Source organism: Chrysemys picta, chromosome 9 (genome assembly GCF_011386835.1).
Source record: "Chrysemys picta bellii isolate R12L10 chromosome 9, ASM1138683v2, whole genome shotgun sequence".
Taxonomy (NCBI): Eukaryota; Metazoa; Chordata; order Testudines; family Emydidae; genus Chrysemys; species Chrysemys picta.
In genome coordinates this window covers 80,589,280-80,602,281 of record NC_088799.1, presented here as the reverse complement: position 1 = coordinate 80,602,281, position 13,002 = coordinate 80,589,280, and the positions used below count along the sequence as shown (strand labels likewise).

General features: G+C 46.9%; 1 protein-coding gene across 17 annotated transcripts in view; it reads left to right on the top strand.

Annotated features, from left to right (window-relative positions):
• Positions 1-13,002, top strand: part of STARD8 (StAR related lipid transfer domain containing 8) — a 154,681-nt gene that overhangs the window by 94,061 nt on the left and 47,618 nt on the right. Inside the window, exon 1 of one of the 17 annotated variants that reach the window (XM_042853298.2) lies at positions 10,266-10,596. The exons of 14 other annotated variants lie outside the window; for them this stretch is intronic. Coding sequence is in view for 1 of the 3 variants with exons in the window: in XM_024109503.3 (XP_023965271.1) it covers positions 10,515-10,596 (82 nt within the window). In the remaining 2 variants the exon portion in view is untranslated. Of the gene's footprint in view, positions 1-10,265; positions 10,597-13,002 lie in introns of those variants that run through there. 2 more of the 17 variants (XM_042853293.2, XM_024109503.3) reach the window with 2 other exon arrangements.

The following is a 13,002-nucleotide window of genomic DNA, read 5'->3' as shown; positions in this document are numbered from 1 at the left end:
ATAAACCTTGCCATAGAAGAGAAGGTGCCTTTAAAATACTGTCCTAACAAGTGTAAAAATGGCCATGGTGTAAGATCAGATATGGTTGTGTGACGTGCTTCAGTGCAAACTCTTTAAAAGCAAGGAGGAAGCAGCACTGTTAGGCTCCAAGCTGAGAGTGCTGCTCTCTGCAATGTTGCAAAACACGTTGGGTATTATTATTTAGCCCCGTTATCATACAGCACAAAGCACAATGTATACAGGAGGATATGATCCCTGCCTCCAGGAGTTACAATGTAAATGCCTTTTCCAGCCCACCCTGAAGTCAATGGGAACTAGATTAGATCCAAAATTACCATCTCTTCTTCTGGTTTCCTCCTCTTCAGGTAATGTGCTGCTGCTCCTGCCAGCGCTCCAGCAGGTAGGAACTCAAAACAGCATACAGTGCTGGGTACCAACTGTCCTGATCTGCAAGTACTGCCAAGTTGCAGTGTGGAAGAGACCCGCTCTCTAATCATCACAGCCTGTTTGGCAGCCCCATTTGGCTAGAAAGGCTAGACTTGTATACCAAGCGCTCTTGATCCAACGGTCTTTATTGGGCTCTGTGCCTCATTGTTACCTCGGAGCCGGGTGGGCTAGAGATGTTGATGAATGATACACGGGACTGCATAAAAGGTTTCGTCCTGGAAATAAAAGGGAGCAGCTGTTCAGATGAATCCTTTTCTGTCCTGCTTTCATGTGCCATTCTCATGGAGAGCTTTTTCATGGAGAGCTGCCATTCTGATACAGGGCAGACAGAACCCGTCACTTACAAAAATGCTACTAAAAGTCCAGTGGATGGGTCAGAGGGAGGCTTGGTGTCCTCACAAGCAGTCTTCTAGCTCTAGTAGGGCTTACAACGAGCCACGGCAAAACTCAGTTTGTCTAACTGTGGGTCTAATCAGCCTTGTCAGTGTCTCTCTTTACAATGAGATGGCCCAGGCCTCCTGTAGCATGTGGGATTTTGCTTCTGTGCGCTTGGTTTATGGTCACTGCCTAAAGATGTTTTGTAGATTCATAGATTCCAAGGCAGGAAGGGATCATTGTGATCATCTAATCTGACCTTCTGCATAGCACAGACCAGAGAACTTCCCCCAAATAATTCCCAGATTAGATCTTTTAGAAAAACATGCACTCCTGATTTTAAAATTGCCGGTGATCCATGATCCGCCAGTTAATTACCCTCATTGTTTAAAAACTTACGCCTTACTTCCTGTCTGAATTTGTCTATTTTCAACTTCCAGCCATTGGATCATGTTATACCTTCCTCTGCTAGATTAGAGAGCCCGTTATTAAATATTTGTTCCCATGTAGGTACTTACAGATTGTAATCAAGTCACTCCTTAACCTTCTCTTTGTTAAGATAAATAGATTGAGTTCCTTGAGTCTATAACTATAAAGCATGGTTTCTTAGGGTTACCATATTTTAATTTTTAAAAAGGAGGACACTCCATGGGACCCTGGCCCCGCCCCAACTCCGCCCCTTCCCTGCCCCCAGCCCCGCCCCAACTCTGCCTCCTCCCCTGAACGCTCCGCCCCCTGCTCCTCCCCCTCCCCTGCTTCCCGCGAATCAAATGTTCGCGGGAGGCCTGAAACAGGGAGGCAGCAGATAAGCTGGGGCTTGGGCGGGGTGCGGCACGCCCAGTCCGGCCCCCTTGGCCAAGTGGCTCCCTCTGGCGGCCGGCCGGCCCAGGCCAAGAGGCTCTGGCCCTGGCGTCTCCTGCCCGGCTCGGGCCCTGAGGCTCCGGCTCCGGTCGAGCACCGCGCCGGCCCCAGCCCCCGGCCAAGTGTCCGCACCCCCGGCTCCTGCTCCGGCCGAGCACCGCGCCGGCCCTGGCCAAGTGCCCGTGCCCCCAGCCCCGGCCGAGCACCGCGCTGGCCCCGGCCAAGTGCCCGCACCCCCGGCCCCGAGCCCAGCACCGCGCCGGCCCCGGCCAAGTGCCCGCGCCCCCGGCCCCGGCCCAGCACCGCGCCGGCCCCTGGCCCCGCACCCCCGGCCCCAGCCCCTGCTGAGCACCATGCCGGCCCCCGACCCCGAACCGCCGGGCCCTCCCTCCCTATTTTCCTGGACATGTCCGGCTTTTTGGGATTTCCCTCCAGACGGGGATTTGAGGCCCAAAAAGCCGGACATGTCCGGGAAAATCCGGACGTATGGTAACCCTAGGTTTCTTATCTTTTAACCATTCTCATGGATCTTCTATGAACACTCTCCAATTTGTCAATATCCTTCTTGTAGTGTGGACTCCAGAACTGAACACAGTAGTCGAACAGTGGTTGCACCAATGCGAATATAGAGCTAAAATAACCTTTCTGCACCTACTTCAGATTCCCATTTATGCATCCCAGGATCGCATTAGTCCTTTCGGCCACAGCATTGCACTGGAAGCTCATGTTCATCTGATTATCTACCATGACTCCCAAATCTTTTTCAGAGTCACTGCTTTTCAGGATAGAGTCCTCCATCCTGTAAATATGGCCTACATTCTATGCTCCTACATGTGTATACTTACATTTAGCCGCATTAAAACACATATTGTTTGCTTGTGCCCAGGTTACCAGGCAATCCAGATAGCTCTGAATCAGGGACCTGTCCTCTTCATTATTTAGAATCATAGAGTTTAAGGCCAGAAGGAACCATCAGATCATGCAGTCTGATCTCCTGTGTTTCACAGGCCACCAGCACCACCCTGCACCCACACATTAATCCCAACAATTTCCCCCAATGGTTGGATCATCTGAAAACTTGATCGGTGATGATTTTATGTTTTCTTCTAGGTCATTAATAACAATGTTATATAGTGTAGATACTAAAGAAAGAACGCTCAGTGATTGTAATAACTGGCGTGGTATCACACTTTTATCTTTGCCAAGCAAAATATTGTGTAAGATCTTAGTCCAACGTATATTAGAGGCAGTTGATAGCGTTCTCAGAAAAGAACAAGCTGTTTTTTGGAAAGGACGTGGATGCACAGACCAGATCTTCATTCTACAAAACATAATAGAACAGTACTTAGAATGGCAACGGCAACTCTACATAAATTGCATAGACTTTGAGAAGGCTTTTGATAGCATTCACAGGACCAGCCTATGGCACATTTTGCAGGCATATGGAATTCCTTTCCATATAATCATCATCATCATCAAAAGCTTCTATTTCAACTTTACATGCAGTGTTGATCACAGTGAGCTCAGTTTTGAAGTCAAAACAGGAGTATGTCAGGGGTGTGTCATGTCTGCCATCCTCTTCAACATTGCCATCGACTGGGTAATGCAGCGTACAACAGAAGACATGCCAAGAGGCATTAAATGGACACTCTTCTCATCCCTTGAAGACCTGGACTTCACAGATGATGTCGCTCTCGTATCACATACCCAACATCATATACAAGAAAAAAACAACTCGACTCAACGCATTCAGCCAGAAAATTGGACTGAAAATCAACCGCAATAAGACAGATATCATGATCTTTAATATTGCCTCACCATCACCAGTACGGATAGAGGATTATGTTTTCACCAATGTAGAAACGTGCAGCATCATCAGCCAGGACGGTGGAACAAGCCAGGACATCCGGAACAAAATCAGTAAAGCCAGGAACACCTTCAAGAGCTTAAATACAGTCTGGAAATCATCAAAATACAACACCAAAACCAAACTCAAGATTTATCAGAGCTGCGTACTTTCAACACTACAGAATGCTGGGGAATGAGAAAGTATGACACGTCCATACAACCTGCCTCAGAAAAATCCTCCGTATCTTTTGGCCCAGAACAATCTCAAGCCAAGATCTATTGACACAGTGCAGCCAAGAGGATCTGAGCACCATCATTGCCAGGAGGCATTGGAGATGGATCGGTCATGTGCTTCGGATGGAAACTGATTCCAGCACCAAAGTAGCAATAAGATGGACACCTGAAGGCAAGCGAAAATGAGGCTGCCCGAAAACAGCATGGCGGAGAGCTGTGGAAGCCGAGCTGAAAAACCTGGGACACAGTTGGGGAACCATTGAAAGACTTGCCAGAAACAGACAGGAGTGGAGAAGGTTCGTCACTGCTCTAAGCGCCAGAGGTGTAATAGGAACATGATTATGATGATAGTGTTAGGGCCAAGAACCGCTCCCTGCAGGACACTACTAGAAACACACCTACTTAACGATTCCTCGTTTACAGTCCATTTTGAGGTTTATTAGTTAGCCAGCTTTTAATCCATTTTATGTGGGTCATGCTAATTTTTTATCTTTCTAGGTTTTTTTCATCAAAATGTTATGCAGTACCAAGTCAAATGGCTTACAGACATCTAAGTGTATTACATCAATACTATTACTTTTATCAGCGACACTTGTAATCTCATCAAAAGAAGATATATTAGTTTGACAGGCTCTATTTTCCATAAACCCATGTTGTATGGCATTGATTGTATTACCCTCTTTTAATTCTTTTTTTGAGTCCTATATCAGCCACTCCATTATCTTGCCTGGCACTCAATGTCAGACTGACAGGCCTGTAATTACCCCGGTCGTAGGAGGTAGATGCCTTTTGTATCACTGAGTAAAAATTCCCTCATGATTTTTAAGCCCAAGGCCTTACAAAGGTAACCCCTGATAAACTGTGAATGTGGTTAGGAATCCATATTGCCCTTGGTTTCATGCGGAGCCCTTTAGCCACCAGAGATGCCCCACCACAATGCACCCACCTTATTTTCATGTGCAGGCTGCGTCCCTTCGTGCTGTGTGAATAGGCAGTTCTGTTGTGTTCTTTCACGTCGATGCTCGGCTAGGCAAAAAGCCCCCAAATAAATCCTGATATGACAAATCTGGTCCTGGAAAAGGAGCTTCCTTTACTTAAAGAGGGACTTTCACACGGAGGTGAAGTTGGAAAAAACATGCTCAGTTCTGCCAAAAGGCACTTACTGCGCTAGTAATTGGTGTCAGTTGCCTGTGCTGCTCTTGAGGATGTTGGCGTGTTGAATAAGAACTTCCTGCCCCTTCCTAACCCAGCTTCTCCTTGGGCCTGACCCTGCTGGTTCGTCGCCTTGCTGAACTTCTGGCCTTACTGTCTGCAGGCATGGGAAGGATTGTAATGCCACAGGTTCAGCGTCAGAACGTCTCTGCAGGACTGAGCAGGTGGTGGGGGGGTTGGGCGGGATGTAAAAGCCATAGAAGGCACAAATATATTTGGTAAATTAGCAAAAGCGTCAAAGGAAGCTGTCTAAAGAGCTGAGAAATATTACCTAATGGTTAGCGCAGGGGAACTGGGATCAGCACTCCTGGGGTCTATGCCTGACTCTGCCACTGACTCGCTGTGACCACAGGCAAGTCCTAGCCCCTCCCAGTGCCTCAGTTTACCTATCTGTGAAATGGGGATAGGAACACTGACCTGCCTCCCAAGGGGTTCATTTCATTTTATCTCCTTAAATGGAAGACACTATAGACATAAAGAATGTTATGTGTTGTATGGCAAGGCTATGATAGTGGATAGGCAGATGGGCAGAGCTTCATCCCTCCACAGACTGACCACAGCAGAGGCTGCTCTGCTGACTTCTCTGGTATCAGAAGAAAAGGCAGAATCAACCCAGCTAAGCTCAGTCCTTGGTTCCAAGGCAGATGCACTGATAGGTTTCCATCAGGATTCAGCATCTGATAATCAGGCCAACATATGAGATTGTGATAGAGCTTGAGGCCAGCTTCTCTTTGCATCCTGTTTTGTAATATTCCCTGACATTCTCCACATTCCTGGCAAGGAGGCTTCTGTGTGTTTTTTTTTTTTTTTACAGTTGCCTTTTTGTCTTTCTGAAATCCTGTGATGTCCTTTAAAACCAGTTCTCAAAAGCCATTTGGCTTGGTCTCTCCAGTGGCTGTTGTTTGCTCTATACTGGAAAGGAAGCACTGGTCTTTGATTCCTTCCACTGCACCATCTTCAAACGGAACAAAGAGACAAAGGGTTGTAGTCTCAAAGTTGGCTCTAGTGACCTATATAAACTTCAGGTCCATATTCTCTGGGCTCCAACCGCATTCCAGGTTTTACTCCTGCCTCCACATTTCCACAAGGGTTACCTGCTTGATGCCCAGCAGATTCTTAGCTCCATGTTTGCTTTTGTTAATATGTCTCCATGAGTTTGTTTTTTGGGTGGTAATATTTTTTGGAAGAGGATTTTGTCTGGATTATGGTGATGGCTAAGTATGCAGAATTGTCACAATGGTCCAGGTGGTCTGGTATCATGTCTCTAAGAAAGCAAACCCAGTGCATTTAGCCATTTGTGCTATAGAGTATCTTCTGGGGATGGGGGAATCCCTTTCTGTTTCCCACAGGTCATCAGCTAACACCCCAAAAGCCTGGAGGTTATTTGGCCTCCTTTGCTGCATTAGTGTCACCACTACAGTCTAGGGGAATGGAGACCTGCTGGAGAATTGTAGTTGGGAGTAATTGCCAGTAGGTAGATGACAGTAATGTTTGTGGGGGATTATTCTCTCTTGGATCGGAACATGAATACTCTCTGCCAGAGAGGCCCTGTATCTCTAGGGAGAGAGGGGGCTGATGCAGTTGGTGGAAACATGGAGTTAAAATCTGTGGGAAAGTTCTTGGCCAGCAGTATGAAATGCTCAAGTCTTATTCCCCTTTGAGGATCTGGCATCGTTTCATGTACAACAGGCAGCAGTGGGTGCCGCTCACCAGCATTTCCAGCAGCTCCAGGTTCCACGATGATAGTGGCAGCAGATGATGGTCTTTGGAGGAGACTGGGCTAGTGGCCAAGAGTCAGGAGGAGCGAATGAGGACTCACTGTGTGACTTTGGGCACAAATAGGACCACTTTGTGACTCCTCCAGGCAACCCAGATTTGACTTTGAAAGTAAGATGAGAAGAGCTCCTTGAGAATGTCTGGCTGCCAGCTGAAAAGGTCAGCCTCAAATCCTGCAATATTTGTTTCTGCCTTCTTCTTTCTCCCCACATTAATGAATGTTGGGGGCCCCAACTCTTAGTAGGGTTCTTCTGGGACTGCCACCCCCCAGGACACTCAGGGGGCCTTGGGCCTCCTAGCTCTTCTTTCCTCTGTCCCTTTGCTCTCCTTTCCCTGTGCCCAAGCCAGCCTGCTCCTCTCCAGCCCTGCAGAAGAGCAGCAGCACCTGGGCGCTCTGTACCTTCCTCCCTTCAGAGAAGGAGCCGTTGGCTTCCTGGACCTTCTCAGCCCTCTCCTCTGGGCAATATTTCAGCTCACTCCAGGCAATTGGACAAACTGTCTCTTCCATCTTCTTAGGAGCCAGGAAAGATCCTCCCCTTTCCTCCACCCAGAAATATTGGCTGATTCCATGCGCATGAGGCACCTGATAGTCATTCGTTGCTGTAGGAAATTTATGGTCTAGTTTCCTTCTGTGGCGCCACTGGAGCACTAACAACAGGAAGGTCCGGCCCGGGATAATCGTGGAAGAGGCTTTTCCTGAGAAGAATTGAAGAATTGTGCTGAGATCCTTTTGAGTGGGGGAAAGGATCACAAATATCCTGGATACACACCTCTTCCCCCACCTCCCCACCAGTCCCCCCCCCCCACTCCTCTGTGTATGCTTAAGGAGATTAATCTTGCACACTGGTGTGGATGCTCTTCGTTCGAGTGCCCTGGCCAAATTCCAGTTGGATTAATGTCATTCTGCCTAGTCAAATCATCCTGTGGTGTTGGCCGGATCTGGGATTCTTTTTCACATCCTGCCCTAAACTGTTGTGCAGCAGTGCTGGGCGCTGTTTAACGGAGGTCACATTCCACTCCAGAGGTGGCTGCATGTTAGTGATGGGGAAATTTTTTCCTTGGCCCTATAAAATCTAAATATAATTATTATTTATTATTGGTGGGATATTTGTCTTTGCTCCTGGTTCATCTTCAAGTGGGACAGTAGAAATACTTGATCTTCTTTCCCTGCTAGACTGACTGTATTAGCAGACGGATCAAGGGCACTTAGTTCAGAGATTCAGCCTGCCTGTTACAGTGTTCAGAGATTAACTTTCAAATGTAGACAATTTGGATTAAGGTAGGCTGTGGATTTAAAGCACAATAGCTATTCCTGACCAACTCCATGTGTGGACAATCTTACTCCAGAATAAGTGTGCGCACACTTAGGCTATGTCTACACTGGCAATTGAACGACACAAGTTTTGTCTTTCAGAGGTGTTTAAAAAAACCGAAACCCTGAAAGACAAAAGTATTGCCATGACAAGCGCCAGAGTGAACAGCGTGTTGTCGGCAGGAGCACTCTCCTGCTGACAACGCAAATGCCGCTCGTTGAGAGTGGAAGTTTTTTGTCAGCAGGAGAGCTGAGGACAGCGGCTACACAGCGCGACTTTTAGTGGCACTGCTGTAGCGACACAGCCATGTTGCTAAAAGCTGTGTCGTGTAGACACAGCCATAGAGTTGATCAGGAATGGTTATTCTGAAATAGCTCCATGTGTAGACAAGCCATGAAATAGCTTTACCGATTCTTTAAACAACTCTAACAAAGTATCTGACTAAATTTGAGGGTTCAATAAGAGACAGAGGGATCATCCCTGTAAAAATACTAACGTTGCTTTCTATAAGGCCATGTCTACACTGCCACTTACGTCAGCAAAACGTGTGTCGCTCAGAGGTGTGAAAAAACACCCTCTTGAGCAATGTAAATTTTGCTGGCATAAGCGCTCCTGTGCAGAGCGCTATATCAGTGGGAGAGCTTCTCCCTCCAACATAGCTGCTGCTGCTTGTTTAGGTGGTTTTACTCCTGTCAGCATAGAGCGGCTACACAAGTGATCTTACAGCGGCGCAGCTGCATTGGTACAGCTGGGTTGCTGTAATTTCACTAGTGTAGACACGGCCTAAAGCCCTGCACTTTCTTTACATTGCAAGCAAATGAGATCTCATTTGGAAGTGACCTTTGACTCCTCCTGTGTTGGTGGGAATTTTAAACATAGTGCCTGGTAATGTGGATTGCCGCTCAGCCACCTTTGCATCTGCCTTCGTCGTTGTCACCTGTACTGGATGGGTTCATTCTAGTCCCTTTGAAGATGCAGTTACCATTGCACCTTTCCCCACTCTGTCCCCTTCTTCATTTCAGCCCCGAATCCTTCCCCGCGGTGCCTCTCACAAACTGGTTGATCTCTCAACTCATACTGTACGTTATATATGCCACAAACGCTGACTCAGGAATCGCAGAGAATGTGCTTTTTGCTACACAGACGAATCCCATCTCTGTTGAAGGTTCCCATTTCCCATGTCTCTTGCTTTAGTCTTTGTAATACACTTCTCTGGCCTGCATCCCCATACGATTGGAGTACCTCACCATCTTTAATGTATTAATCCTCACAGCACCCCTGTGAGGCAGGGAGGTGCTATCATTCCCATTTTACAGGTAGGGAACTGAGGAGCACAGAGATTAATTGACTTGCCCAAGGTCACACCTGAATTCTGCAGCGGAGCAGGGAATTGAACCTGGGTCTCCTGAATGCCAGGTGCTCTCCCATCGACTTATCACATCTTCACCAGACCTGCTAAGTTGATGCCGCTGCATCGATCAAGCGCAGTAATGAAGACAAGCCCTCAGAGAGCCAGATTCAGACCTGCTCTAAGTGGGTACAGCCCAAGTCTCGAGGTCTGAATCTGGCTGATACTGCCCCCTTTTTTTAAAGCGCATATTTTACTAATAAAACCACCCAGCTGAAAGTGGAAGTGAGAGACTTGACTGATCAGTCTCTGGTTGAATAGGACATACTTTGGTGCCTCCACTCAATTTTCCTATGCCTAGTTATGGCATTGTGTAATGTTGCACATTCCCAGTCCAGTTCCACTTTCGGAAGTTGCGTGATGGTGACTGAGGATTGGGATGCGGGAGAGGGGAGGTATGCCTGAAAAATAAGAGCCAGGCATGCTCAGCACTTCTGGAAACTTTTATTTTGGTGTCTGATATGGATATAGGCACCATGGTTAAGCAGCCAGGTTTGAAATTTTGGCTGTAGAGGTTGGAGGTCTCATCTAGTCTAGTGCACGCCCCATGTGCCAATGGAGGAGAGCCCCTATAATGCATCTCCTAGGCACCTTATTTATTTGCTGTGCTTCACACTCACTTTCTACTGCAGTGACTCTCTTACGCCAGGAGACCGTGTGTTCTTTTTAGTGAGTTGCTCCAGGAGAGAACGCTTCCTCCGTCCAGAGGCAGCATTTAAGAGCTTGAAATGGTTAAGCTGCACGCACGTACATACGTTATTGCTCTCACTTTCTCCCTTACTCCCACCCCTGCTATTTAAACCGTTCAGCCCCCTGACTGCACAAGCTGTAGATATCCCATTCGTTCCTAGGACTGAACTAGGTGGCGCTCAGTGCAAATGAGGTCAGCAAGGGCAGATTTTATTAGTGGAGTACCGTAGGCCTGGGTGTAAGGGAACACAGATCTCCAGCTTACTGCCTGCAGGAAGGAATTTGGGTTGGGAACCCTCCCATCTCCGGTGCATGGTGCTCAGGCTGGCTGCAGGAGCGGATGAAGGGGGATGGTGGTCATTCTTTTTTTATTTTCTTCCTTTAATCGGCAATTTCCAATGAACAAAACCCGGATTAACAATTTCAGCCATGGTGAGTCTGTTTGTGTCTGAGCTTTGCATGTCCACCCCTGTAAAAGATTTCCGTGTGCAAGTCGGCTTTACAGGGGAAGGTGGAAGTAGTTTGTAAAATGAACCTTTTTGCTGCAAAAGGGATTTTAGAAAACAGTATTTCCTCGGGCAGCTTGTTAGTTTGTTGGGGGGGGGGTTATATTGTGGTGTAGGGGAAGGATTTGGAGATTTAATTCCTTTCTATGTTGAGATTTTCCATTAAAAAAAAAACAATTTTACTTTTCTTGAAACAAGTTGCAGCTGCTGCCTTGAAAGGTGATTTCCTCCACCTCATGTTCTGTTTTGAGAGAGGGACTGCAGTCAGTCCGTTTGCTGCTGTACCAGATGTGAGTCCTGAAAAGCATTGATAAGCTGAGGCACTAAAATTTAGGGTGTGGGTGTGGGAGCAACAGAACATAGTCCAACGACAGTACATTGTGTGTCGTTTTCATCTGCACTCCAGGCATAGTAAGACTCTCTAGCCCTTTTCATATTTGGTCTTATTTCTCACACAGTCAACCCAACGGATAAAAGTTCTCTTGACTCCTTCGCATGCCAGCTCTACTAAACTTTTATTGCTTCCTGTGTGCATGCCAATATGCCTTTCTGTGCTTTCCGACCCTCCACCTTCCCTCCTGCAGAGGGAGCGGGTAGGGACAGGAGCTGGGGTTGGCAGGAAGCCTTAAAAATAACTGACATGCCAACCATGCCATAGATGAATTCTGTAGCCTGGGAAGATTTTTTTTTTTAAACTTCTCTTTTGGAGAGAGAGCGAGAGATGGAGTTATGGGGGCGGGATGCTAGGAGGGAAAAGGATTCATTTGTACTCCGTGCAAATGAGAATTGCTGTGCCAGTGAGAATTATGCAGCTGTATTAATGACAAATGCAGTAATAAGGCTGATGGTATTCGAACAAAGTGGGTGCGTTGAGAGGATTGCAAGAGAAGACAGATGATTATTTATTAATTCCATAGTGCAGCAGGTAGACAATGGCCTTTCAGATTGAAGGAAGTCAAGGTCCCTGGCATAGGGACCATACAATCCTTTCACGGGAGCTTCTCCTACAAACACTTATACTGTACACATGAGTAACTTTACTCATTTGAGTAGTGCCATTGACTACATTTGGCTTCTTATATGAGCAATGTTACTTTCATGTGTAAGTGTTTTCAGGGTCACATCCTGATTTATACACAAAACACAACAAGTGAAAACAACACATCAAAAGAGGCAGAGCGTAATGAGGTGCCAAGGGTGACCAGATGTCCCGATTTTATAGGGACAGTCCCAATTGTGGGGTCTTTTTCTTATATAGGCTCCTATTATCCCCTCATCCCCGTCCCGATTTTTCACATTTGCTGTCTGGTCACCCTAGAGGTGCCAAAATAAAAAGGGAGATGAAATCTCTTTTGTGGGTCTCCCTCCATCCGTGTATTAGGGTTTTAATCATCTCAATTGTCCCATTATCTGAATTGTCCTGTCACATTTACTTATTAGGCCTGGTCTACACTTAAAATTTAGGTCAGCATAGCTACAGAGCTCAGGGATCTATATCGACCCAACCGCTGGGGTAGACATAGGTAGGTCAATGGAAGAATACGTCTGCCATCCTAGCTGCCATTGCTCAGGGAGGTGGAGTATCTACAGCAACAGCAAAAACCCTACCATAGCTGTCATCTGTGTCTTCACTACAGGTTATTGCTGGCATAGCTACAATTCTGCTATGCTGCTCGTCTCCATCGTGTAGACATGGCCTCTGTTGCTCATTGCTTAATTTAGCTTTTATTCATTTTTGACACTTTGCTTTCTAGCCCTCTCCCAATCATCCATGGAAGGGTAGGGGGATCCCACGAGCTGAGACTAGCAATGGGATGCTAACAGAAATAACTGATCGAAAGACTGACCGAGTGTTCACTGCAGCAAACCCAGGGTTACAGCAAAGGCAGTCATGTGCAACATTAGAGCTAAGAATCTGTTTTGGAGCAACTTTAAAATATCAACCGCAAATGCTGTGGAATTGGCTGATTTCCCAGACAATATAACACAACCTTCCATCAGGCCAAAGCCTCCTAGAGCTCTTAGAGTGGATACAAAATTAAGACTCACTGCTAGTGAAAGGCACAGTCTACTGTGTTGCTCCCCTCTTGGGAATAAAATCACTTCTACTCTCAAAATTTTCAGCTGGCAGACTCAGACAGACTCTCCCCCCTCCCCCTCCCCCCCCCACAAAGAGCTCACTTGATCTTGATGGGATTGATGTCCTAGAACTTGTCTACATGTACAGCGATGCAGCTACGCTGCTGTAGCGCTTTAGTGGAGACACTACTATGCCAATGGGAGAGCTTCTGCTGTTGGTGTAGTTAATCCAGCTCCAGGAGAGGTGGTAGCT